Here is a 24,983-nt window from a genome sequence, read left to right on the forward strand (position 1 = left end):
AGATAGTCTTAAGCTCAATTTTTCTACTTTATCTTACCAGATCTGGAAGTACCTTTTCCTTTGTGTAGAATGTATATTCTACACTATATCTGTAGAATATCACTTTCGCATGCCTCCCACTGACTCCTTTAAGTAGCTGTAACCAGTCCACTTTTGCCAAATTATCTCTTAGCTTTGTAAAGTTTGCCATCCCCTCACTTAGAACTTTTACTCCTATGCTTTCAGATGATGTCACTCAGCGACAGCATGTAGAAATAAGGGTCAACAAACTTCCAGGGCAGTAGAATTTTCATAGAATCCCTCCAGTGTGGAAGCAGGTTATTCAACCTATTAAGTCTACACCAACCCTCCGAACGGCATCCCACCCAAATCCACTTCCACTATTCTATCCCTGCATTTCCCGTGACTAATCCACCTAACCTGCACATCTCTGGACACTATGGGCAATTCAGCATGGCCAATCCACCTAAACTGAAAGAGGAAGGAAACCAGGGCACCCAGAGGAAACCTACGCAAACTCTACACGGATAGTTTGTGGGCGGCACGGTGGCACAGTGGTTAGCACTGCTGCCTCACAGGGCCAGAGACCCGGGTTCAATTCCCGACTCAGGCGACTGACTGTGGAGTTTGCACGTTCTCCCCGTGTCTGCGTGGGTTTCCTCCGGGTGCTCCGGTTTCCTCCCACAGTCCAAAGATGTGCAGGTCAGGTGAATTGGCCATGGTAAATTGCCCGTAGTGTTAGGTAAGGGGTAAATATAGGGGTATGGGTGGGTTGCGCTTCGGCGGGTCGGTGTGGACTTGTTGGGCCGAAGGGCCTGTTTCCACACTGTAAGTAATCTAATCTAATAGTTAACTAAGAGTGGAATCAAGCCCAGGTCACTTGCACTGTGAGGCGGCAATGCCAACCACTGAGTCACATGTCACCCATCAAGAGGTATCACTGGGAAGGGGGGGGCTAATGGTTACCTGGGAAGGTTAGAAAGAGTGCCAGGAAGTGGTTTACCTTGTGGAGGGTGCTGAGAGGATCAGACAAATAATAGGGAAATGTGACACACTGCAAGTTAAGACACAGGCAAATGAATTTTGGATGGCCTATTTACAAACAGAAAAAAAATTGGAAAACCAATCATGAGTGTGTTGGATTAGTCAGGGTCCAGTGGTGACCAAGGCATAGATGAGCTGAGACAGTGCGAGGTCAAGCCATGTTACATAGTTAGAAATAGTTGCTCCAGGCAATGTCACAAACATGAGGTCAGACAGTCATCTTAAGCTCAAAGTGACACCAAAAGACAGGAGTGAATTCAGTCAGTGGGTCTGGAGTTTGAAGTGGAGGCCAAAAATCTTCCCAACTGGAATAAATATTTAGGGTGTAGGTTCGCTGGCTGAGCTGTAGGTTTGATATCCAGACGTTTCATTACCTGGCTAGGTAACATCATCAGTGGCGACCTCCAAGTGAAGCGAAGCTGTTGTCTCCTGCTTTCTATTTATATGTTTGTCCTGAATGGGGTTCCTGGGGTTTGTGGTGATGTCATTTCCTGTTCGTTTTCTGAGGGGTTAATAGATGGCATCTAGATCTATGTGTTTGTTTATGGCGTTGTGGTTGGAGTGCCAGGCCTCTAGGAATTCTCTGGCGTGTCTTTGCTTAGCCTGTCCCAGGATAGATGTGTTGTCCCAGTCGAAATGTTTTTTTTTCATCCGTATGTAGGGCTACGAGGGTAAATATCTGTTTATCCAGTACTGGATAAGCCATAGAGTCATAGAGATGTACAGCATGGAAACAGACCCTTCAGTCCAACCCGTCCATACCGACCAGATATCCCAATCCAATCTAGTCCCACCTGCCAGCACCCAGCCCACATCCCTCCAAACCCTTCCTATTCATATAACCATCCAAATGCCTTTTAAATGTTGCAATTGTACCAGCCTCCACCTCTTCCTCTGGCAGCTCATTCCACACATGTACCATCCTCTGCGTGAAAAAGTTGCCCCTTAGGTCTCTTTTATATCTTTTCCCTCTCACCCTAAACCTATGCCCTCTAGTTCTGGATTCCCCAACCCCAGGGAAAAGACTTTGCCTATTTACCCTATCCATGCCCCTCATAATTTTGTAAACCTCTATAAGGTCACCCCTCAGCCTCCGACGCGCCAGGGAAAACAGCCCCAGCCTGTTCCGCCTCTCCCTATAGCTCAAATCCTCCAACCCTGGCATCATCCATGTAAATTTTTTCTGAACCCTTTCAAGTTTCACATCTTTCCGATAGGAAGGAGACCAGAATTGCACACAATATTCCAACAGTGGCCTAACCAATGTCCTATACAGCCGCAACATGACCTCCCAACTCCTGCACTCAATACTCTGACCGATAGAGGAAAGCACACCAAACACCTTCTTCACTATCCTATCTACCTGTGACTCCACTGTCATGGAGCTATGAACCTGCACTCCAGGGTCTCTTTGTTCAGCAACACTCCCTAGGACCTTACCATTAAGTGTATCAGTCCTGCTAAGATTTGCTTTCCCAAAATGCAGCACCTCGCATTTATCTGAATTAAACTCCATCTGCCACTTCTCAGCCCATTAGCCCATCTGGTCAAGATCCTGTTTTAATCGCTGTCCACTACACCTCCAATTTTGGTGTCATCTGCAAACTTACTAACTGTATCTCTTATGCTCGCATCCAAATCATTCATGTAAATGACAAAAAGTAGAGACCCCAGCACCGATCCTTGTGTCACAGGCCTCCAGTCTGAATAACAACCCTCCACCACCACTCTCTGTCTTCTACCTTTGAGCCAGTTCTGTATCCAAATGGCTAGTTCTCCCTGTATTCCGTGAGATCCCCATGGGAGACTGATCAGCAAGGTTAGATCTCACGGAATACAGGGAGAAGCTCTGTAGTAGGCTCAGAGGAGCAGAGGAATCTTGAGGCGCTTGCCCAAAGATCTCAAGGCGGCAGCAGGACTGATTAATAGAGTAGTGAATGTGCATACAGGACAGTTGACTTTATCGGTTGTAGCAGAAATTCTAACACCGTACGATAATCTGCTTGATTTGACAGCATAGATACCAAGACGGTGTTTCGCCAAAGTGGGGAAGACAAGGGTGAAGGGCACAGTTGGTGAAAATAAGGGGTCATGAATTTAGCATGATAAAGAATTGTGCCTTTCAGGGAGTTGAGCATTTTACTCGTGAGGCTACATTCAAAGCTGTAATGAATATTCTTGAAGTACAGCACTCCTCACTTTCTCCTCCTTGAAATATAGGAGATCAGGTATTGTGGGAAACAGACAAGAAAGTAGAATTAAGGCCAAGATCAGATCAGTTATGATCTTGTTAAATGTTAGAGCATGCTCAAAGGGCCGAATGGCCTCCTGCTCTAATTTTATTCTATGTATGCTGAGCTCATGATTTACTGTAAATTCAGTGACAAAATAATAACTCAGCTTCCTGCTGTCTCCTTATTCACTGCAAGATCAGTTTTCATTAGGTCTGCACTCCTCTGAACCTCTCTCTTTTTTCCTAATAATATTTTTAAATTGACTTTGTTTTGCCATTCTTTGTATCTCTTCCATTTTCAGCATCTGTGTTTATTTGCATATTTTGTTTATCTCTTTCTTTCGTATTTATTTTGTCTCAAACTTTGGTCATTCATTAGCTGTCATTTTCAAAGTGAATCTTTTCTCCTCTATGGCTATAACCTGACTCTGCATCATATTAAATTCTTCCATAAATACTTCCCAATGATCTATTGTCACTTTGCCCATTAATACATTTGCTATGTTTACTATGAACAGTCTCTGTCTGAACAGGTTGAAATTTGCTTTGCTGAAATCTAAATTCTGAGTAATGTGGTTGTTTCAACCTTGTCGACATAATCTTCACCTGGTTCGTTTATGATTGTTGTTCACCAATTGACTTTTAACTAAGTTTGTCTTATTACTTCAATCTAATATGGCATTCTTCCTTGAGGACATATCGTTGCATTTGCACAGGCAGGGACAAAAGCTGTTAAATGGGAAAGTGGAGATGGGTGACATGCACTCTGGATGAGAGTACAGGTTACACAGCAAGTATAACAAAACCGGATTGCTTGCAATCCTCCATCCAGGAGTGTTGGATCTATGACAAAAAAACCTCTCAAAATTTGAGTATTGGTTATTTTGAGTACTGGTAACTGGTTACTTTCATATCCTCTGTGTGGTTGTGCAAGTAATTGCAGGCTGATAGCATTCTGAGTCACAGCAGATGTTTCAATGTCTTAAGTTTTTGATGGGTGTGATTCTGATTGTCCATCCAGATTCAAACATACTGACAGGGAAGTTGAGGAACAGTTTTTCCCTTTCTGTCTGGCATTGATCGGTGACATTTTGAGGATTAAGGTAAGGCTTACATGCATGCTTTAAATTCAGAGCAATGAGACAGTGGCACTGCTCCTTATCAAAGTTAATCACTTAAGGAGGCAGCTGGAAGTATTAAATCAATCCCCTCAAAGTGGGACTGCATTGTTCAGTGTACAAATATGAATCACTGCAGCATTCTGTCCGATTGCATCTTGTGTTTCAATCCACCCCACCCAGGATTATAAATGCAGCAGCAGGTTTTTGTGGGAAAGAGTACCATCTTTCTATCACCATCTTTGTGAAGAAATGCTAATTAGACTTCAGAATATTGATTCTGAGGATATGTTCCCTTATCCCAGACATTAAAAATGTGTTGCTGGAAAAGCGCAGCAGGTCAGGCAGCATCAAAGGAACAGGAGAATCGACGTTTCGGGCATAAACCCTTCTTCAGGAATGAGGAGGGTGTGCCAAGCAGGCTAAGATAAAAGGTAGGGAGGAGGGACTTGGGGGAGGGGCGTTGGGAATACGATAGGTGGAAGGAGGTTAAGGTGAGGGTGATAGGCCGGAGAGGGGGTGGGGGCGGAGAGGTCGGGAAGAAGATTGCAGGTCAAGAAGGTGGTGCTGAGTCAGAGGGTTAGGACTGAGAAAAGGTGGGGGGAGGGGAAATGAGAAAGCTGGAGAAATCTGCATTCATCTCTTGTGGTTGGAGGGTTCCTAGGCAGAAGATGAGGCGCTCTTCCTCCAGGCATGGTCTGGCGATGGAGGAGGCCAAGGACCTGCATGTCCTTGGCAGAGTGGGAGGGGGAGTTAAAGTGTTCAGCCACGGGGCGTTTGGGTTAGTTGGTGCGGGTGTCCCAGAGGTGTTCTCTGAAACGTTCCGCAAGTAGGCAGCCTGTCTCCCCAATGTATAGGAGGCCACATCGGGTGCAGCGGATGCAGTAAATGATGTGTGTGGAGGTGCAGGTGAATTTCTGACGGATATGGAAGGATCCCTTGGGGCCTTGGAGGGAAGTGAGGGGGGAGGTGTGGGCGCAAGTTTTGCATTTCTTGTGGTTGCAGGGGAAGGTGCCGGGAGTGGAGGTTGAGTTGGTGGGGGGTGAGGATCTGACGAGGGAGTCGCGGAGGGAGTGGTCTTTCCGGAACGCTGATAGGGGTGGGGAGGGAAATATATTCTTGGTGGTGGGGTCTGTTTGGAGGTGGCGGAAATGATGAAGGATGATACGATGTATCTAGAGGTTGGTGGGATGGTAGGTGAGGACCAGTGGGAGTTCTGTCCTGGTGGCGATTGGAGGGGCAGGGTACAAGGGTGGAGGAGCGGGAAGAGGAGGAGATGCGGTGGAGAGCATCGTCAACCACTTCTGAAGGGATCTCGCGGTCTTTGAAGAAGAGGCCATCTGGGTTGTTCGGTATTGGAATTGGTCCTCCTGGGAGCAGATGTGGCGAAGGCGAAGGAATTGGGAATATGGGATGGCGTTTTTACAGGGGACAGGGTGGGAGGAGGTGTAATTCGGTATTGGATTCGGTATTCGGTATTGACGATGCTCTCCACCGCATCTCCTCCACTTCCCGCTCCTCCACCCTTAAACCCCACCCCTCCAATCGCCACCAGGACAGAACCCCACTGGTCCTCACCTACCACCCCACCAACCTCCAGATACATCGTATCATCCTTCATCATTTCCACCACCTCCAAACAGACCCCACCACCAAGGATAGATTTCCCTCCCCACCCTTATCAGTGTTCTGGAAAGACCACTCCCTCCGCGACTCCCTCGTCAGGTCCACACCCCCCACCAACCCAACCTCCACTCCTGGCACCTTCCCCTGCAACCACAAGAAATGCAAAACTTGCGCCCACACCTCCCCCCTCACTTCCCTCCAAGGCCCCAAGGGATCCTTCCATATCCGTCAGAAATTCACCTGCACCTCCACACACACCATTTACTGCATCCGCTGCACCCGATGTGGCCTCCTCTATATTGGGGAGACAGGCCGTCTACTTGTGGAACGTTTCAGAGAACACCTCTGGGACACCCGCAGCAACCAACCCAATCGCCCCGTGGCTGAACACAACTCCCCCTCCCACTCTGCCAAGGACATGCAGGTCCTTGGCCTCCTCCATCGCCAGACCATGGCAACACAACGCCTGGAGGAAGAGCACCTCATCTTCCACCTAGGAACCCTCCAACCACAAGGGATGAATGCAGATTTCTCCAGCTTTCTCATTTCCCCTCCCCCCACCTTTTCTCAGTCCCAACCCTCAGACTCAGCACCACCTTCTTGACTTGCAATCTTCTTCCCGACCTCTCCGCCCCCACCCCCTCTCCGGCCTATCACCCTCACCTTAACCTCCTTCCACCTATCGTATTCCCAACGCCCCTCCCCTAAGTCCCTCCTCCCTACCTTTTATCTTAGCCTGCTTGGCACACCCTCCTCATTCCTGAAGAAGGGCTTATGCCCGAAATGTCGATTCTCCTGTTCCTTTGATGCTGCCTGACCTGCTGCGCTTTTCCAGCAACACATTTTAAAGCTCTGATCTCCAGCATCTGCAGTCCTCACTTTCTCCTTATTCCAGACATGTCCAGCAGAGGGAAAATGTTTCCTGACTACCCTGCCAATCCTTTTTAACTCCTTGTAAATTCCAGATAAAACAATAACAACTTGCAATTATGAAGTGCCTTTAAAAGTTTAAGGCATAGGGTTGTTACAGCCCTCAATGACGGAGCATTTAAGAGAGTCACGCCTAACTTCTGGACAAGAGTTGTACCAGACTGAAACATCAACTCTGTTTCTTTTTCTATAGATGCTGTTAGATCTGCTGAGTTTCTCCTGGGTTCTCTGTGTTTGTTTCAGATTTCCAGCATATGCAGTATCTTGCTTTTACTTGAAACATAACTTGGCTTTCCTTTTCCAAATGTTTCCATTGGTTTGCAAGAAGCACAGGTTGGCTGATTCACCTATAAAAGGTATCTGACTTATCAGTTAAAAATCACAGCTTATAACAACTGCTGAAAGAAAGATAAACTAGCTTTCTTTAGGTTTAAAGTGATTTACTGTAGAGAACAGAGAGACAGCTTCTGAGCTGGTAGAGATCTGATCACTTCTCTGAATTGTTCCTAGCCCCAAGCAGTCCAGTTACTTGAAAATCGATCATATGGTTGTAGACAAGGAAAAGGCCTTTGTCATTGATAACTGGTCATTAGTCCATAGACCAATTAACTTCTTGTTGCCAACCGAAGCTCCATCTGTTAACAACCCCTAAGCTCTAGTTTGTCTGCAAATACTGCTGTACCCTACAGCCATCGAAACATGTTCATAATAAGTAAAAATTACTTGCTTTCAAACCATGCAACAATCCTTGGAAAGCATAAAACAATGCTTTATCGTTTCAGCCCACAATTTTAAAAAGAACAAAAATTTAAAAAAGACATGGTCTTTACAAAACCAAGAATGCTTAAGTGATCAAAATGGGACAAATGCAGAGATTCTGAAAGCTTGAAGGGCTGAAGCGAGGTCACAAATTTATTTGTAAAGAAGAATGAGAATTTTAAATTAAGGATTGTTTTTTGGAACTGGAAACTAATGTAAGTTAACGAGCTCAGGATTTGTTGAAGTTAAAATACCAGTAGCAGAGCTCTGGATAAACTCAAGTTTATGCATGTTGAAAGATGAGAGCATGACTAGGAGTGTTTTGAAATAGTCAAGTCTAAAGGCAACAAAGGCCTTGCATCTTAATTAGATTAATTATCACCAAAGTAATGGTGTTTGCACCAAGACCTAATTTCCTCAGAATTGTCCTCCAAACTGCAACAGTCTGGGCCTGACTTTGTTTGCCTAGTCAGCTGGCCAGCCATTGCTCTGGCTAATTGGCTTTGTATTAAATCATGGGAGTTAATGCTTCCAAATAAAAGAATGATGACATAACAAAAAACACAAAGGCCTACCAAAGGTTTCAGCAGAAGATGATCTGGCCAGAGTCAGACAATGTTATGGAGATAGGAGTCTTGGTGGTAGCATAGGTCTGTGGTTACAGATTCATCTCAATTACAACACTAAGGCTGTGAATTGCTTGGTTCAGCCTCTGACTTTAACAAGAGAGAGGGATGGATTTGCTGGCTATGGACACAGTTTGTAACACAGCTGAAGACATCATCTTTGGCCTTCCAAATCTTTAGTTAGAGGAATTGTTCGCCCATACTGACAAATGAGAAACAATGGAGGAATCAAGAAAGGCTTTGTAATGTTATCTCTCCAACTTTACAAGCTTGGTATATTTATGCACCTGTGCTAGACTCCTTCTAAGGTTTCTAGAAATATATGTTTTCTAAAATGTTGTGCCAAGGACTGTACAAAATACTTCAAACGTAGAGTAGCAAAGGGTTTTGTATAACAGAAAATCTTTCTCCCTTTTATATTTCAGCCCTCTAGATTAAAAGACTAACAATATCCCAATAATCTTTTTGATATTTTGTATTTGACTATTGCATTCTAGTACAGGAGCAAAATAGTGCAGGTTATGAAATTTTGGAAAATACCCAGGAGATGATATAATAATTAGGAAATACTCAGACTGTCTGGCTGCTTCTGTCGAGAGAGAAATAGACTTAATGTTTCAGGTCAATGACTGTTATGTCTTTCTGGTTTCCATGCATTCGGATGAATCACATTTTAGACTCAGAATGCTTGAGCCTCATCATGTAGATTTTTTGTTGCTGTCTGTATAGTTGTTGGAATGATGTGGAGGTGCCGGTGTTGGACTGGGGTGGACAAAGTTAAAATCACAGACTGATCACAGAATGATATGTTATTATGTGACACATGTGTCAATGAATATTGTACCCCAAACCACATATAATTCCTGCCCCTTTGTGAAAATTGTAACAAGACATCAATGATGGCTCATCAGATCAGACTGTTTAGGGAGATACTGGATCAGTGGTGCTGGAAGAGCACAGCAATTCAGGCAGCATCCGAGGACAGGCAAAATCGACGTTTCGGGCAAAAGCCCTTCATCAGGATAGGTAACAGAGGTTCAGCACAACGGTGAGAGGCCTTCATCTGGGTTCTCACCGGATCTCTGGAGAGAGGTGAATGGGACAGTTGGAAGGAGAGGGTGACCAACAGGGGGATGAAGATGAGGCACTGGGTACCTTTGAAATGGCAATACCTCATCTGGGAAGGCCACTGCTAAACCCTAACTAGTGCTAAATGATTGATATCCACAAAACAATGTTGATACATCATGAGTTAGCCACACAGAACTGTTTCCATTGATGCTTTTTGATGATTGAAAATGTTCAGCTCAAAGCTTAAAAGATGGAGCAAATCCATTCAAAGCAGTCTTTCTGCTTTCCACCTGAGATTGTTTTAATTTTGTGATATTGGTCTTGGATTTACAATACCTGTGTAAAGTGTGTGTGCTCTTGTAAAGCATGGCAGCTCCCTCACTCTGCAATTCTGTTTAATGCTGGGAAGCCTCAGCCCTCCAGCTAATTAAAGCAATTGGCATCAAGACATTTACAAACACAAGGAAATCAGTGCCTACTCCATCTGTTCAACAGGATGCATTCATGAACACTCCACCCTATCTACATGTTTCTTCCTATTTTCTTTATCATTTTATTCACAATGTCCACTAATCTTTTGGCACTGTTACCCTAAACATTCGATGTTAGCATTGTATTTTGGGATGTTTTGACGAAAAACTTTAAACCTTTTACAGATGTAAATAGATTAATTATGCCACTTCTGTCCAGATGGAATGTGAGCTATATCTCAGTTGCTAGCAGTTTTTCCAGAATCAAGTCCTACAATAGAGACTTCAGCAGAAAGATCCAGGCTGACACTCCAGTGCAGTACCGAGGGAGCACACTATTGAAGGTGCTATCTTTTCAAATGAGTTTCCTGCTCAGTCCCTGTCTCTCCTCTTGGGTGGATGTGAAAGGGACCCTGGCACTATTTTGAAAAATTGCAGGCAATTGTCCCTCAACAAATTTCAGAATAGATAAGCAAGGTCATTATTGTTCAAATCATTCAATTAATGCAATCGCCTGGTGTGTGCAAGTTGAGTGCCACATTTTCTATGTTACAACAGTGGTGACCTTTTAAAAAATGCTTCTTTGGCTGTTAACAAATAGATTTAAGTCCTTTTTTTTTCTCCTTCAGCAGAGCCTGGGTCTGAGCTCAGATTACAAACTTATAGCCTTTATTATGCAACTGGTGTTGTCTGGTTGCAGAGACTCCGGTGTAATCTATGTACTTCCTCCTTTTTCCATGGTTTTGACACTTCATTTTTAAATTTACAGGAAGATTAAACCTATTTTCAGCTGTCCTGAAAATGGCGCAACTTGAAGGGACTCAGCCTGGGGGTAAGTTAGTACATTTTATTCTTAAATCGTTTATTCCTCATATCGTGTTAGCAGACAGACATAAAGAAAAACTCATATTCTTTATCATTTTTATTCAACATGTCAGTTAATATTTTGTATTTCTGCATCTCCTAGTATTTAATTTGATCATTATGTTTTTGAATCTGTTGACCATTTATCACCAATGTGTTACTATTATTCCGATAAGTGATTCCTCAATTTCGGATTACTCAATCGCCGGGAATGATCTTTCTCTGTCTACTGTCTCCCATTTCTCTCAAATTTCAAACATCTTGAATAATTATCCAGTAACTGCATTTTAAAAAAGGAATCAGGCCTGAAATGAGCCAGCATTCTTGTTTTGTGTACTTTACGTTGCTTGTTGGGTGGCATAGTGGCTCAGTGGTTAGCGTTGCTGCTTTACAGCATCAGGTACCCAGGTTCGATTCAACTCTTGGGCGACTGTTTGTGTGGACATTCTCCCCATGTCTGCATGGATTTCTTCCAGGTCCTCCAGCTTCCTCCCACAGTCCAAAGATGGGCAGGTCAGGTGGATTGGCCATGCTAAATTGCCCATCGTGACCAGGGATGTTTAGTTAGGTGGACTGGCATGGAAAATGCAGGGTTACAGAGATAGGGTAGGCTGGTGGATGCTTTCCGGAGGGTCAGTGTTGACTTGATGGGCCAAATAACCTGCTTCTGCACTGCAGAGATTCTATGTACCCAAGGTGGCTTCATGAAGAGTATTCCTGAAAGTTCCATCATGTGATAACCATCTCTGTGAGCCCCCATGCCATTGAGAACCTGTTATGTTCATCTTCAAAGTGCCCCATCTTCTCATGCCAATTAGAAATTGGAAAATCACACAACACCAGGTTATAGTCCAACAGGTTTGATTGGAAGCACACTAGCTTTCGGAGCGTCGCTCCTTCATCAGGTGGTAGTGGAGGATTGAGCCCTCCACTACCACCTGATGAAGGAGCGACACTCCGAAAGCTAGTGTGCTTCCTATCAAACCTGTTGGACAAAACCTGGTGTTGTGTGATTTTTAATTTTGTACACCCCAGTCCAACACCAGCATCTCCAAATTAGAAAGTGATCAGTTTCTTCATTAACTGATTTGAAGATTCTTGATCAATCAGTCTTCACTTTCCTACCTCTAACAGAGAATCACAGAACAATCATGTTATAATATCGAAGAAGGCCATGCAGTCCTTTATGTTCTGTGATGGCTCTCCACAAGAATACCTCAGATGGTTCCACTGCCCCCCAACATCACCCTGCAAGCTCCTGATTATTTTTCTGTTTAGATTATTATACAATTTCTTTCTCAAGGCTGTTCTATTGCCCTCTCAAGCAATATATTCCAGATACAAACTGCTCGCTGGACAGGATTGTTTTCAGCAGGGCATTAATTGGCACTGGAAAAACACAGCAGGTCAGGCAGCATCCAAGGAGCAAGAGAATTGATGTTTGGGACATTTCCTGATGAAGGGCTTATGCCGAATCGTCGATTCTCCTGCTCCTTGGATGCTGCCTCATGTTTTGGACAGGGTTGGGGCAGTGGGGATAAGGGCGGGCGGGAGGCGGTGTTGGACGGGATGGGGGGGCGGGGGCAGTGTTGGACGGGGGTGGGGTGGACGGGGGGGCAGGGGTAGGGGTGGTGTTGGATGGGGTTGGGGCTGGGAGTGGGGGCAGTGTTGGACAGAATTGGAGATGGGCAGGGGGGCAGTGTTGGACAGGGTTAGGGACCACGGGTGGGGGCGGTGTTGGACAGGGTTGGAGATGGGCAGGGGGGCAGTGTTGGGCAGGGTTAGGGGAGCACGGGTGGGGGCGGTGTTGGATGGGGTTGGAGATGGGCGGGCAGTGTTAGACAGGGTTGGGGGGCACGAGTGGGGGCGGTGTTGGACAGGGTTGGAGATGGGCGGGGGGAAGTGTTGGACAGTGTTGGGGGGCACGGGTGGGGGCGGTGTTGGACAGGGTGATGGGAGCAGAGCTCACGTGCAGTGTGCTGCTGCCTCATCTCCTAAACGGGGAGCGGACATAACAGCAAACTACGAGACCCAGAGGAAAGCATCAAGACAATTAACCCAATAATCAATTATCCAAACGAAATAGTGCCCGGCCATCTCGTTCGGGTAATCGAGGTTCCTCTGTATTCTGCATTCAAATACGACCATCCAAAGTGAATGACTTCATACTTTTCCAGGTTGAATTCCATCTGCCACTTAACAGCCCAGTTCTGCATCCTGTCAATGTCTCATTGCAACCTACACCAGTTCTCCACAGTGTCCATAACTCCACCAACCTTCTTGTCATCTGCAAACTTCCTAACCCACCCTTCCACTTCCTCGTTCAAGTCATTTATAAAAATCACAAAAAGCAGTGGTCGCAGAACTGATCGCTGAGGAACACCACTGGTCACCAAGCTCCAGGCTGAATACTAACCTGCTGTGCTTTTCCAGCACCACAATTTTCGACTCTAATCTCCAGAATCTGCAGTGTTCACTTTCTCCTAGGGCATTAATTGGCTAAGGGAGGCTAGTAACTTCGATCTGGGAGGGTACCATACCTTAGAGAGCTGCTGGCTGTCACTCTGCAGTTCTAGTAGCACTAGCTTCAAGCAGGAAGGCCATTGCTCGGTGTCCAGGCATTGTCTGAAAAAGGGGAAATTATGGAAGGCGGATATTAGGTATGTTTCAGTAGGTCCTGCCAACCAGACCCCTGTGAGCACAGATGGAGAGAAGGTGGAGGAGGGGTGTGCCTGTCTTTTTGGGGAAGTTGCCTCTGATGGGCATAGGGCACTGTAAAGGAGGACACCACCATCCCCATACTCAACACCAACTCACCCAGTAAAAGCTACCTGACCACTTGTTTGGCAGGGGCTTCCCCATCATAGTGGGTGAGGGATGGGATACTTACCAACTGACTTCTTAACATCAAGAGGGCAAAGAGTGGATAGGCTCCATTGCCAATCTTGGTAAAATCGGAGACAGGTGGGAGCAGGCAGGCCATGCACTAAATAGAATGTTTGCACGTTCTCCTCATGTCTGCGTGGTTTACCCCCTACATCATTTCCTCCCAACGATGTGCAGGTTAAGTGGATTGGCCATGGGAAATGCAGGGTTACAGGGATGGGGGGAGGCCTGGATAGGAATTAAGAATTAAAAGTTTCCAAGATCTTTTCTCTGGGGTAGGGGGAGTCCAAAACCAGACAGCATACGTTTGAGGTGAGAGGGGAAAGATTTAAAAGGGACCTAAGGAGCAACGTTTTCATCCAGGGAATGATGTGTGTATGGAATGAGCTGCCAGAGGAGGTAGTAGAGGAGGTATTACAACAGTTAAAAGGTATCTGATTGGATATATAAATAGGAAGGGTTTAGAGAAATATGGGCCAAATGCTAGCAAATGGGACTAGATTAATTTTGGATATCTGGGAAGCATGGTCGATTTGGACCGTAGGGTCTGTTTCCGTGCTGTATATCTCTATGACTCTATAACAAGTTCCGATTGAAGTAATGGTGTGTGCTGGATCTGAAGTCCAAAAGAACAAACTAGGTATTATTTTTCCAAACAGCATTATCTTCTTTGCTGCAGGGAAAGATGAAAACACCTTGAAGAGACACCTTCAGAGCTCACACGATACCCTGGTGGCTGCACTGTACAATATTGATCCTCTGCTCGACCAAATGATTGCGTCACATATTTTGACCCATGAGAATTACTATGAAATCCGAACTGAGAAGACCCCGCCACAGAAAGCCCGCAAGCTGCTGGAGATCGTGCAGCTTCAGATGAATGAGAAGGATGTGTGGCTATTTGTGGAGTGCCTGAGGAAATGCAAAAATAACTACCCACGTCTGAAAGACTGGCTGACCGGAGACACTGGTTAGTTTGTGTCCTGATTAAACATTAGATACAGTCATTTAAGGTGTCAAACCTGATGACCGATCCAGTTCACTGGACCATAAAACACACATCCAAGCTCGAAGGTAGGCAATGTCAAACATTTGTTGACTGTTGGAAAAACACATCTGCCTTACTAATGTGCTTTGGGGCAGGAAATCTGCCATCCTTAACTGGTCTGGACTACATGCAACTCCAGAACCACAGTAACCTGGTGACTCTTAACTGCCCTTTGGGCAATTAAGCATGGCCAATAAATGCTGGACTAGCCAGCAATGCCCATATCCCATGAGTCAATAAAAATGAAATTCTACAGGAAATAGAATTGAAGACTAGAGAAGTTATCTTGAACTTCTGCAACATTTCAATTAGACCACATTTGAACTACAGTGAACAGTTCTAGTCTCCAAATTATGAAGAGGATGCAAAGCATTTGGAGAAGATTCAAAAAGATTTATATGGGGAATATTGGAACTGAGAGGGTAGATCTATTAGGAAAGATTGAATAAGCCTGAGGTTGATTCGCCTAGAAAAAAGAAAACTAAGTGGCATGACAGAAATCTTTAAAATTATGAAGGACTTCAATAGAGTTGACATAGAAATGATGTTTTTACTTAATTCGCCATCCAAAAATAGGGGTTGTAAATATAAATACTCAGTGAGTCAGCTGGCAACCATAGAAAGAGAAACAGAGTTAATGCTTCAAGGAAATGTATTTCTAATTATTGACCCATTCACCAGGTGATATAGTCACAGTCAGTTCTGCTATAACATGGTAGTTCCGTTCTCATGCAATCCCATGTTAGAAGAAAATCACATAATAGCAGCACTATTTAAACTAATGGGGCTGGAATTGCGTTATAACCAATACATATTTTTAAAGTTTGCACTTTAGAAACAGTGTCCCCAGTTTGCCCATTGCGTTATAGCGAATTTGCATTAACAAAGCTCGTGTTATCGCAGAACAACCTATATTTTTCTACTTACTTAATCAAAATATCTTCTCATCTTGAAAACCTTATTCAGTTACCCCAAAGCTTTCTCTGTTCAACAGAAATCAATCCTAATTTTTCCAATGTCTCATAACTGAGGTCCTTCATTCCTGGCAACGTCCTGGTAAATTATCTCTGTACCCTGTTTAAAGGGCTTTAAATCTTTCTTGAAGTTCACTGCCCAGAATTGACAACAAAATTCCATTTGAGGTCTATCTAGTGATTTATAAAATTCTCGTGTAATTTATAGGATTTTTTTTCTATATTAGTCCTTCCAGAGTCCTATTTGTTCACATTTCTCCTTATCTGCAATTCTTCTACATATTTCATCATCCTTGTCTATGTCATCCTGAAACCCCTAAATACTGTCGGCAATACGGCATACCATGTCAATTTTGTGCATTGTCTGTATAATTTATAATGTTGTTTCCTACACCCTAATCTAGGCTGTTTATAATACTTGTAAAGAGTGTGCGACCCAATGTCATTTCTCATTTGAAAACCATCCATCCACTGAATATCCTCTGCCTCCATCACTTGCAGAGATAACTCACCTCATTTTCCTTTCTTCCTGCTTTTTGTCAAATACCTCTGAATATTTAGGCCCCAGCTGTGCTCATTTTGCAACTGTGTATGTGGAATGGCTATCACACCATATTTATTTCTTGGTATGCCATCAATTCATCTATCTTGTTACAAATGCTCTGAGCATTCGGATAAAGAGCTTTTCATTCTTCCTTTTAATATTTATCCCTACTATGACCTTATTTGGTCGTGTACTCTTATATTTGTACACTCTCCCTCCCTGCCACATACTGGTTATCATTCCCCATACCGCTGGACTGCATTATTGCCTTGTCTTTTCTCTTTAATTTTCTAAATCTTGGACTCCAGCTCATCTGTGAATCATGTCCACTGATTCCACATGTTACAAGTGCAAACACATCTTCACTGTGTTCAATTTAGACAATTAAATTTTAATAATCAGGTTGAGTTGTCTCTCAACTGTTATCTGTAGTTACACCAAGCAGTTTAACCAGTTTATGGACAGGAATGGTTGTTGCAGGTTCCAGAATTTACATGTTTCAGTAAAAACAGAGAAGATGGTAAAAGAGGGGGAGGTGTGGCATTGTTTACAGTTACAGTTGCAGAAAGGACATTTCTGAGGTAGTATGGGCTGAGGTTAGAAAGGAGAGGTCTCCCTATTGGAAGTTTTCTAGGCCTCCGAATAGATCCAGAGAGGTAGAGGAAAGGATAGCAAAGATAATTCTGGATAGGAGCGAGAGGAATAGGGTTGTTGTTATGGGGGAACTTTAACTCTTCAAAAATTGATTGGAAATATGATAGTTCAAGTACTTCAGATGGGTCAGTATTTGTCCAATGTGTTTCCAAGAATGGTTTCCTGACACAGTATGTAGACAAGCCAACAAGGGGTGAGGCCACATTGAATTTGGTACTGAGTAATGGACCTGGCCAGGTGTTAGATTTGGAGATAGGTGAGCACTTTGGTGATAGTGACCACAATTCAGTTTTGTTTATTTTAGCGATGGAAAGGGATAGGTATATACTGCAGGGCAAGAGGTATTGCTGGAGGATGTGATTTAGCAAAATTTAGGATGCATAGGATGGGGAAGGAAACTGCAGGAGAGGGGCACAATTGAAATGTGAAGCTTATTCAATGAACAGCGTGTCCTTGTTACGTATGTACCTGTCAGGCAGGGAGGAAATGGTCGAGTGAGGGAGCAGTGGTTTACTAAAGAAGTTGAATCTCTTGTCAAGAGGAAGACAAAGGCTTATGTTTGGATGGGACATGAAACTTCAGTTGGGGCGCTTGAGGATTACAAGTTAGCCAGGAGAGACCTAAACAGAGAGCTAAGAAGAGCCAAGAGGGGACATGAAAGTCGTTGGCGGATAAGATCAAGGAAAACCCTAAAGCTTTCTATTGGTATATCAGGAATAAAAGAACAACTGGAGTAAGATTAGGGCCAATCAAGGACAGTAGTGGGAAGTTGAGCGTGGAGTCCGAGGAGATAGGGAAGCGCTAAATGAATATTTTTCATCAGTATTCACACTGGAAAAAGACAACATTGTTGAGGAGAGTACTGAGATACAGACTACTACACGAGATAGGATTGACGTTCGCAAGGAGGAGGTGTTAGCAATTCTGGAAAGTGTGAAAATAGATAAGTCACCCGGGCCAGATGGGATTTATCCTAGGATTTTTTGGGAAGCCAGGGAGGTGATTGCAGAGCCTTTGACTTTGATCTTTATATCATCGTTGCCTACAGGAATAGTGCCAGAAGATAGCAAATGTTGTTCCCTTGTTCAAGAAGGGCAGTAGAGACAACCCTGGTAATTATAGACCAGTGAGCCGTACTTCGGTTGTGGGTAAAGTGTTGGGAAGATTATAAGAGATAGGATTTATAATCATCTAGAGAGGAATAAATTGATTAAGGATAGTCAATTCGGTTTTGTGAAGGGTAGGTTGTGCCTCACAAACCTTTGAGTTCTTTGAGATGGTGACCAAACAGGTAGATGAGGGTAAAGCGGTTGATGTGGTATATATGGATTTCAGTAAGGCATTTGATAAGGTTCCCCATGGTAGGCTATTGCACAAAATACGGGGCATGGAATTGAGGCTGATTTAGTAGTTTGGATCAGAAATTGTCTCGCTGAAAAAAGACAGAGGGTGGTGGTTGATGGGAAATGTTCATCCTGAAGTTCAGTTATTAATGGTGTACCGCAAGGATCTGTTTTGGGGCCACTGTTGATTGTCATTTTTATAAATGACCTGGATGAGGGCGTAGAAGAATGGGTTAGTAAATTTGCGGGTGGCACTAAGGTCGGTGGAGTTGTGGATAGTGCTGAAGGACATTGTGGGTTACAGAGGGACATTGATAAGCTGCAGAGCTGGGCTGAGAGGTGGCAAATGGAGTTTATTGCAGAAAAGTGTGAGATGATTCACTTTGGAAGGAGCAACAGGAATAAAGAGTACTGGGCTAATTGGTAGATTCTTGGTAGTGTGGATGAGCAGAGAGATCTCGGTGTCCATGTACATAGATCCCTGAAAGTTGCCACCCAGGTTAATAGGATTGTTAAGAGGCAGACGGTGTGTTAGCCTTTATTGGTAGAGGGATTGAGTTTCGGAGCGACGAGGTCATGCTGCAGCTGTACAAAACTCTGGTGCGGCCGCATTTGGAGTATTGTGTACAGTTCTGGTCACCACATTATCGGAAGGATATGGAAGCTTTGGAAAGGGTTGAGAGGAGATTTACCAGAATGTTACCTGGTATGGAGGAAAGGTCTTATGAGGAAAGGCTGATGGACTTGAGACTGTTTTTTGTCAGAGAGAATAAGGTTGAGAGGGGACTTAATTGAGACATACAAGATAATCAGAGGGTTAGATAGGGTGGACAGTGAGAGCCTTTTTCCTCAGATGGTGATGGCTAGCACAAGGGGACATTGCTTTAAATTGAGGGGTGATAGATATAGGACAGATGTCAGAGGTAGTTTCTTTACTCAGAGAGTAGTTGGGGCATGGAACGCACTGGCTGAGACAGTAGTGGACTCACCAAATTTAAGGGCATTTAAATGATCATTGGATAAACATATGGATGAAAATGGAATAGTGTATAATAGATGGACTTCAGATTGGTTCCACAGGTAGGCGCAACATCGAGGGCCGAAGGGCCTGTACTATGCTGTAATGTTCTATGTATAAATTTATTGCAAGATTTAATCTCCCCAATCTTGTTTTAAGCTACTGTCTACAGTTTGAAGGATAAAATCTTAAAAACTCATCAAATAAACAGTCTGCTCACTTAAGTAAAGCCTTGAACACTCAACAATTTCTGGAGGTGACAAAAAAAGTTTATAAGGCAGCAACTACTTGCCTTTGCATGGAATTCCTATGTTAATACTTGTGTCCTCATCATACTCAACGCTCGTTCCCAAACTCTTGTTTCACAGTATTACCACTAAGCCCCCTCATCCACTCTGTTTACCTTTACCCAAATTACTTGACTTCACTCTTTGAAGAATTTCCCCATGCACTGTGCTCTGTCTTAGTTTACAACCCTAACTTTAACTCTGGTTAAACCCTTCATCAGGAAACTGATCCCAACCTAGTTTATGTGGGGTCCAGGGGAAGCGGTGATGTCACTGGGCGAGTAATCCAGAGCCCCAGGTTAGTATTCTGGGGACATGGGTTCAAACAGCAGATGGTGAAAGGAGAATTCAATAAAAATCTGCCTAATAGCAACCATGTAACCACTATTAATTATTGAAAAAGCCCATCTGGTTCACTGATGACACTTAGGATAGAATCTGCCATCTTTACGTGCTATGTGACTCCAGACACACCCTCTTAATTGTTCCATGGGCAATTAGGGATGGGTAATAAATGCTAGCCTCGTCAGTGACACTTGTATCTAGTGAACAATTTTGTTTTGAAATTCCACTTTAATAAAACAACTCCTTCTTTCTCCAGCAGTTATGCCAACGCCCAGAAGTCAAAACCCTCTCATTCTATTTACTCTTGAACCACTTTAGGGGGTTACTGGATTACTGTATTTTGATGGACTGACTGGACCAGAAATTGAAAAGCGTGGTGCCTGCTGGGAGCTACCCACTAAACTCCAGCTTCTGACTCTCTAAACCACTCTTCCCACAACCAACAACCAGAGAAATACTCCAATGTTCGCACCACTGAATTTAGCCTGGGTCGTTTACACTCATGGGACTCTGGGACTGCACTTCCAGCAGTAGCCACAGCCTCTTCTGTGGCAGTGCTGAGCACAAGAGCAGCAGACCTCTGATTGGCCAACAGCTCTTGTTAGACTCCCCCCCCCCCGCCCCACACACACAACAACCCATCCAGGCGCTTGGTTCCAGGGAAGGCCATGCTCGTGGCCTCACTACTACCTGATTGACACGTGGTTCAGCTGGGTCTTACTCTGGAAGAGATGATGTGAATCTCTGGCTGATGGCCCCCCCCCACCCTCGCAATGCCTCAATTCCTCCACAAGTTTGACCCTGGCACTTTGGGCGATGCAAACTTTGGGGTTCCTGTTTGCAGTTGCGCCAGACAGACTCTATCCCATTATCAATACCATATTCTTTTTCACTCCCCAAATAGCATTCTGTACAATGATGCCATGGCCAGTTAGCTTATCTGCCCTGCAGTTCTTGTTCTCTGAACCATGCAGGTAGGAAGTACTTGTTGGTCATATCTGAGGGCTGATGTTCCTTCATCACAACCTGCTGGATCCCACAGTTGCTTTATTCAGTCACACCTCCCTGTCCTTGACCCATTGATTGACTCTAAAGTTCTATTTAACCGACAGGGTGTGACTGCCTCTTGAGACAAAGTATCCAGGTCATTGTCCAACTTTGGCTGCTGCTTAACATTTGCAGCTCCGTTCTGGCTCAGGAGCTGAAGTTGTTCAGGCAGCAAACATCCATTGTGGATATGATTGTATAGAACCACTGGGCATTCCACAGATGTTCATGTACTGTAGTCAAAGCTGACTGTTTCATATCTTTCCTGCCCACTTTTAAAAATATTGCATCTGCGTATGCTTCCTGCTATTTATTATTTTTTGGGCACATCTTGTTGAACTATCGCCCATCATACATTAGTAAGTCCTAAAATAAATTTGGTTCAGTGTATCTTGTTAGAAATTTGGAGGAAACTGTAATGGAGTTTTTATTCCTAGCTAATTTGAGTATGCATTTTCTGTAGTTACAGATATCAATCGTGGACCAACAGGTATGTCTTCTTATGTCACCCAAACTGCAAGAATACATTGATGTGAGTATTGTGGGGTTAAGCTGTAAACTTGACTCTGCTGTTCACGTTTGTCTCTTCTGATCTTTTGCTAGTGCTGATTGACAAAATATTCCCAACCCATGATTAGATGGATTACTACTTGGCAATGTTAACCAAAACCACAGCATCACATTTCATTGTCTGTAACCTCCTCCAGCCCAACAACCCTCCAGGAAATCTACATATCTCTAATTCTCCCCTTCTGCATGTCACTGGTTTTAATCACAACACCACTGGCCACCTTGTCTTCCACTGCCAAAGCCCAAAGCTCTGGAATACCCTCACTAAATTTCACCATCTCTACCTCCTTTGTGTTGCATCCTAAAACTTTGACCAAACTTTTGGTTATCTGAAACAAAAACAGAAATTACTGGAAGAACACAACAGATCTGGCAGCATCTGTGGATAGAAAGCAGAGTTAACATTTTGGGTCTAGTGATCCTTCTTCAGAATGAAAAACGTTAATTCTCCTTTTTCTCCAGAGATGTTGCCAGCTTTTTCCAGCAATTTCTGCTTATGTTTTTGGTCATCTGTCCCAATATTTTATAAACTGCAACAAAGAAAAGGATGGGTCATCTCTGTGATATTGGTAAGTATGTCTGACTGGAGATGGAAATGTGTTGCTGGAGAAGCGCAGCAGGTCAGGCAGCAAGTATATCTGACTACCAACTGATCGGTTATACTCTCTCCAACTTCTTCCATCAGGCAGAAGATACAAAGGTTTGAAAACATGTACCAACAGATTCTTCCCCACTCTTGTCAGACTTTTGAAGGGACCTCTCAAATATTAAAGTTGATTTTTCTCTGCACATTTCTACATTTTGTTCTATTATCCTAATATACTTACGTAAGGTATGATTTACCTGGATAGCACATGAAACAATACTTTTCACTGTATCTCAGTGCATGTGACAAAAACAAATCAAATCACTGATAATTTACATCGATATCGTGGCTTTAATTTACATTTACAAATTTTTAAAGGTTATGTTAATAAGATGTTATTAAACCGCATAGAATACTTGAGTTTATAAAGACAGCTTTGAATGCAAAACATTCACCAGGTCATTGACCCCAGTTGAGTCCATGTCAGGTACACAACCCCTTCTTTCTCCAGAGCCAGTGCTGGTGCTCAATGATTTGAAACCTCTTCTTACTGCATCAATTTTTGAGCTACTTAAGGGCCTCAGTCTGCTGCGCTTTGATTAACCAAGCTGCATGCAGGCTTGTTGCCATGCAATATGTGAATAGTTCAGAGAAAGGATTGGGCAGCGGTGCTTTTCAAAGTGTTGTTCACTGGGCAATGTGGAAGCCACCCGAAAATCCTTGCTTCTGATCTCCTCTCTCCTGCAACCAAAAAGCAGAGAAACATATATCCTTTGTTCACATGATTGAACTTTGTCCTGAGTACTTTTCAATCCTGCGGCTGCTCTTCCAGCAGTAGCCACAGCCTCTTCTGAGGCACTACAGAGCCATTGGCCAACAGCTGTTGCTGGGCAGGCAGAGGTAATGAATAACAAGAGGAAAAAGACACTGGTGGAAATAGCTCATAAGGCCCATAAGAGTAGCTATACTGTAGAGATTGAATCAGGAGATAAGAAGGGCATGTACAAAAGGCAGGACATTAATCAGTAGTAACTTTAATCTTAATTTGGATTGGGAAAAACAAATTGGTAGAGGTCGCCAAAAGGAAGAATTTTGATAGAGGGTTTCCTGACACAAAATATAGATAGGCCTACAAGAGGATTTGGTACTGGGTGATGAACCAGGCCAGGTGTTAGTTTTGGAGGTAGGTGAGCACTTTGGTGATAGTGACCACAATTCAGTTAGGTTTACTTTAGCGAAGGAAAGGGATAGGTATATAGGACGCAGGGCAAGAGTTATTGCTGGGGGGAAAGACAATTATGATGTGATTAGGCAAGACTTATGATGCATAGGATGGGGAAGGAAACTGAAGGGGAAAGGGAAAATTGAAATGTGGAGTTTGTTCAAGGAACAGCTTCTGTGTGTCCTTGATAAGTATGTACCTCCCAGGCAAGGAGGAACAGGTCAAGCGAGGGAATCGTAGTTTACTAAAGAAGTTGAAACTCTGTCAAAAGGAAGAAGGAGGCTTGTGTAAAGATGAGATGTTAAGGTTCAGTTAGAGCTCTTGAGAGTTACAAGTTAGCCAGGAAAGACCTAAAGAGAGGGCTAAGAAGAGCCTGAAGGGCAATGAAAAGTCTTTGGCAGGTAAGATCAAGGAAAACCCTAATGCTTTCTTTAGGTATGTCATTAATAAAAGAATGACTAGAGTAAGATTAGAGCCAGTCAAAGTTAGCAGTGCGAAGTTGTGGGTGCAGTCTAAAGAGACAGGAGAGGCGCTAAATGTATATTTTTCGTCAGTATTCACACAGGAAAAAGACAACGTTGTCGAGGAGAATACTGAGAGACAGGAGATTAGACTAGATGGGATTGAGGTTCATAACGGGGAGATGTTAGCAATTCTGGAAAGTGTGAAAATAGTAGGTCCCCTGGGCCGGATGGGATTTATCCTAGGATTCTCTGGGAAGCTGGGGAGGAGATTGCAGAGCCTTTGGCTTTGATCTTTATGTCGTCATTGTCTTCAGGAAGAGTACCAGAAAACTGGAGGATAGCAAATGTTGTTCTGTTGTTCAAGAAGGGGATTCGAGACAACCTTGGTAATTATAGACCAGTGAGCCTTACTTTGGTTGTGGGTAAAGTGCTGGAAAGGATTATAAGAGGATTTATGATCATCTAGAAAGGAATAATTTTATTAGGGATAGTCAACATGGTTTTGCGAAGAGTAAGTCATGCCTCACAAACCTTATTGAGTTCTTTGAGAAGGTAACCAAACAGGTGGATGAGGGTAAAGCAGTTGATGTGGTGTATATAGATTTCAGTTAAGCTTTTCATAAGGTTTCCCACGTAGGCTATTGCACAAAGTACAGAGGCATGGGATTGAAGGTGATCTAGTGATTTGGATCAGAAGCTGGCTTCTGATAAGAAGACAGAGGGTGGTGGTTGATGGGAAATGTTCATCCTGAAGTTCAGTTACTAGTGGTGTACCACAAGGATCTGTTTTAGAGCCATTACTGGAAGAGGGCGTAGAAGGATGGGTTAGTAAATGTGCGGATGACACTAAGGTCGGTGGAGTTGTGGATAGTGCGGAAGGATGTTGCAAGTTACAGAGGGACATAAATAAACTGCAGAGCTGGGCTGAGAGATGGCCAATGGAGTTTAAAGTGGAAAGGTGTGAGGTGATTCACTTTGGAAGGAGTAACAGGAATACAGAGTACTGGGCTAATGGTAAGATTCTTGGTAGCGTGGCTGAACAGAAGGATCTCTGTGTCCATTTACATAGATCCCTGAAAGTTGCCATCCGGGTTGATAGGGCTGTTAAGAAGGCAGACGGTGTGTTAGCCTTTATTGGTAGAGGGATTGAGTTTCGGAGCCATGAGGGCATGTTGCAGCTGTACAAAACTCTGGTTCAGCGACACTTAGAGCATTGCACACAGTTCTGGTCACTGCATTCTAGGAAGGATGTGG

The 24,983-nt window shown here is 43.8% G+C and overlaps 1 protein-coding gene and 1 long non-coding RNA gene across 2 annotated transcripts in view; one reads left to right on the plus strand and one right to left on the minus strand.

Moving 5' to 3' along the window:
• Positions 1–7,077: 7,077 nt before the first annotated feature.
• Positions 7,078–24,983, plus strand: part of LOC148148646 (uncharacterized) — a 58,241-nt gene continuing 40,335 nt past the window's right edge. Inside the window, exons 1-4 of the mRNA XM_087993075.1 lie at positions 7,078–7,307; positions 10,647–10,709; positions 14,307–14,597; positions 21,351–21,377. Coding sequence (XP_087849201.1) covers positions 7,145–7,307; positions 10,647–10,709; positions 14,307–14,597; positions 21,351–21,377 — 544 coding nt within the window. The 5' untranslated portion in view covers positions 7,078–7,144. The remainder of the gene's footprint in view (positions 7,308–10,646; positions 10,710–14,306; positions 14,598–21,350; positions 21,378–24,983) is intronic.
• The window catches only part of LOC148148647 (uncharacterized), a 37,942-nt gene continuing 24,681 nt past the window's right edge, over positions 11,723–24,983 (minus strand). Inside the window, exons 2-3 of the long non-coding RNA XR_015758943.1 lie at positions 13,282–13,366; positions 11,723–11,868 (exon numbers count right to left, since the gene is read on the minus strand). This is a non-coding gene — a long non-coding RNA (uncharacterized LOC148148647). The remainder of the gene's footprint in view (positions 11,869–13,281; positions 13,367–24,983) is intronic.

Source organism: Chiloscyllium plagiosum, unplaced genomic scaffold (assembly GCF_037043375.1).
Source record: "Chiloscyllium plagiosum isolate Xiang-an unplaced genomic scaffold, Cpla_swu_hap1 HiC_scaffold_12, whole genome shotgun sequence".
NCBI classification, from domain to species: domain Eukaryota; kingdom Metazoa; phylum Chordata; class Chondrichthyes; order Orectolobiformes; family Hemiscylliidae; genus Chiloscyllium; species Chiloscyllium plagiosum.